The 2,295-nt window shown below is 34.7% G+C and overlaps 2 protein-coding genes across 2 annotated transcripts in view; both read left to right on the top strand.

Annotated features, from left to right (window-relative positions):
* LOC107666794 (uncharacterized) overlaps window positions 1-2,043 on the top strand; it is a 15,972-nt gene extending 13,929 nt beyond the window's left edge. Inside the window, exons 5-6 of the mRNA XM_016458238.1 lie at window positions 1,449-1,592; window positions 1,776-2,043. Of these exons, the coding sequence (XP_016313724.1) occupies window positions 1,449-1,592; window positions 1,776-2,026 (395 nt within the window). The 3' untranslated portion in view covers window positions 2,027-2,043. The remainder of the gene's footprint in view (window positions 1-1,448; window positions 1,593-1,775) is intronic.
* Window positions 1-2,295, top strand: part of LOC107666824 (uncharacterized) — a 16,994-nt gene that overhangs the window by 3,480 nt on the left and 11,219 nt on the right. The window lies entirely within an intron of this gene.

The following is a 2,295-nucleotide window of genomic DNA, read 5'->3' as shown; positions in this document are numbered from 1 at the left end:
GCTCTCCTTGAAGTTCTTGATGATCCGGTAAATGGTTCTTTCAGGTGCAACATTATTTGAAGCAATTTCCTTGCAAGTGAGGCCATTTTGATGCAAAGCGATGATGGCTGCATGTGTTTCTTTGGAGGTAACCATACACAACACAATGATTGGAAGAGCTTCTTCCCTCCTTTTATAGCAATCAGTCTGCTCTTACAATCTAGTGATTTTACCTGACTAGTAGTACTCATTCACACTTTCACATGTGCTGCGGATATGATTAGTCAGTTAATGTTAGCTGGTCATTTTGTGTCAGGATCAAAAAACAGTGAAAGTTAAATGTAAATGTTTTGGCCAATGAAGCTTTTAGCAATTATTTAAAATGCATCTGATCACTCTACAAAATAATCTAACGACAACGTGAATGAACACCACAACAGCTTAAGCAAACTTTGCAAAACACAAAATTTGTCACTGATAAAACTTTTAGCCATGACTGTACTCATCCATAACACGCTGGACAATAATCATCAATAAATGCATATTATGTGATTTACACATTTTGCAGGTATTTCAAAATGCCTATGAATATAGAAAATGTATATTCTCAGACTTGAGTACTGTGTAATTATCATATTCTGTATTAGATTAAATATAAGTTATCTAAAGCTGCGTGATGTTGGTGTTTCTTGAAGCATAAAGGAATAGTTCACGAATAGAAAACCAAAAAAATGAAATTCTGTCATCGCTTAATCATCCTTGGCTCATTTTAAATTACTTTAAAGCACCATAAAAGTTGTCCATATCTCTGTAATCTCTTGTACTTCCTCTTTAGTCCTAAGTTTATTATGGTGTAAATGTCTGTCATTATTTTATTGCAGAATCACAACCATGAATGCTGTAAATGCTGTGCAGCTGTTCATTCTGGTTTGGACCTTTACTGCTGTCTGTCAAGCTGATAAAGGTAAGAGAATAAACTTCACCTAGAATGAACTAAATCTGAAATAATGAAAAATATCTGATTCATAGATATACAAAACATGGCTCTTTAAAAAGCATACCCAAGAGCTTTTGACTCTTAGTATGATTCAAAATACAGATTTACTGTTTGAACAGTTTTGGATAATAGGAAGAGAAATCCTTTAAGGTCAGAGAGCAGTATAATGTTTTTGTACAGATAAGTGCAAAATCAAATTTTCAATCAAGAATGCATGATCTTGTGTTTTCTCCACTGACTATATGACATGGCAACAGTCTGGATTGGTAAAAATCAGGAGTTTCAGCAGATTTTTATTGTTGCGTATTATATGATTTACATTGTTATTTTTTAGATATCAATGTAAACTATGAGAATGTGACTGGATCTGTGGGGAAAGAAGTAACTCTCACCTGCAGTGTTTCTCTGCTGATAAATGAATGCTGCATTAAAAATAATATGTTTAAATATAAAGACTCAAAAATCTGTGCACAAGATTTTCCTGTGAACCCCTGTGAACAGAGGAAAAGCTTCACATGCCGCTACACTTCAACTACAGCAATGACAGAAAAATTCACATTCTTTGTGCAAGCTTCCTGTGGATGGAAGAAACCCGAATTCACTGTTGACACAACAGGTACTGCATACTGTAACATTTTTGTTTATAGTGCAGTAAATCTTTGCAAATGTCCATTTATGTTATATCTACTAACAGTGGTTTAAAATATATGAACAGAGGCCATTTAACCGGAAAATGATAGTAAAACTCTTGGTATGAAAGCTGTTATATATTTAATATAACTATTGATTATTTCTTCAGTTTACTTAGGACGTATGAACCCAGAAAACCCATCAGGATCCTCTCCACCAGAGACAGCAGCAGGATTCAAGGATACTGTCATCACTGTGCTTGTGAGTGGTTTCCTCATCATCCTCATCATCGTCATCATCATGACAATAATTTACAAAACAAAACCAAACTTCACCAAACTTCCTGGATCCCAGAACAGGATGTGTCTGGTTGTCAAACATGATGAGGACAGAAGCGTTCATCCAGAAGATGTGATATAATAGCACTGACTCAGCAGTATGAAACTAATGACTTATGCAGAGGCGGACAGTAACTAAGTACATTTACTTGAGTATTGTACTTAAGTACACTTTTTGAGTATCTGTACTTTACTTGAGTATTATTTTTTCTGGGAACTTATGACTTTAACTTCACTACATTTGAAAGACTAATATTGTACTTTCACTCCACTACATTTCTATGAAGGTCCTCGAAGTAGAAAGTCGTTACTATGTAGCAGCTTTGAAAGTCAGTGGGTGATTTTTTTTCT

This window comes from Sinocyclocheilus anshuiensis, unplaced genomic scaffold, assembly GCF_001515605.1.
Source record: "Sinocyclocheilus anshuiensis isolate Anshui unplaced genomic scaffold, SAMN03320099.WGS_v1.1 scaffold1500, whole genome shotgun sequence".
Classification (NCBI taxonomy): Eukaryota; Metazoa; Chordata; class Actinopteri; order Cypriniformes; family Cyprinidae; genus Sinocyclocheilus; species Sinocyclocheilus anshuiensis.
Note: the sequence above shows the minus strand (reverse complement) of the source record. Positions and strands in the feature narration are given on the sequence as shown.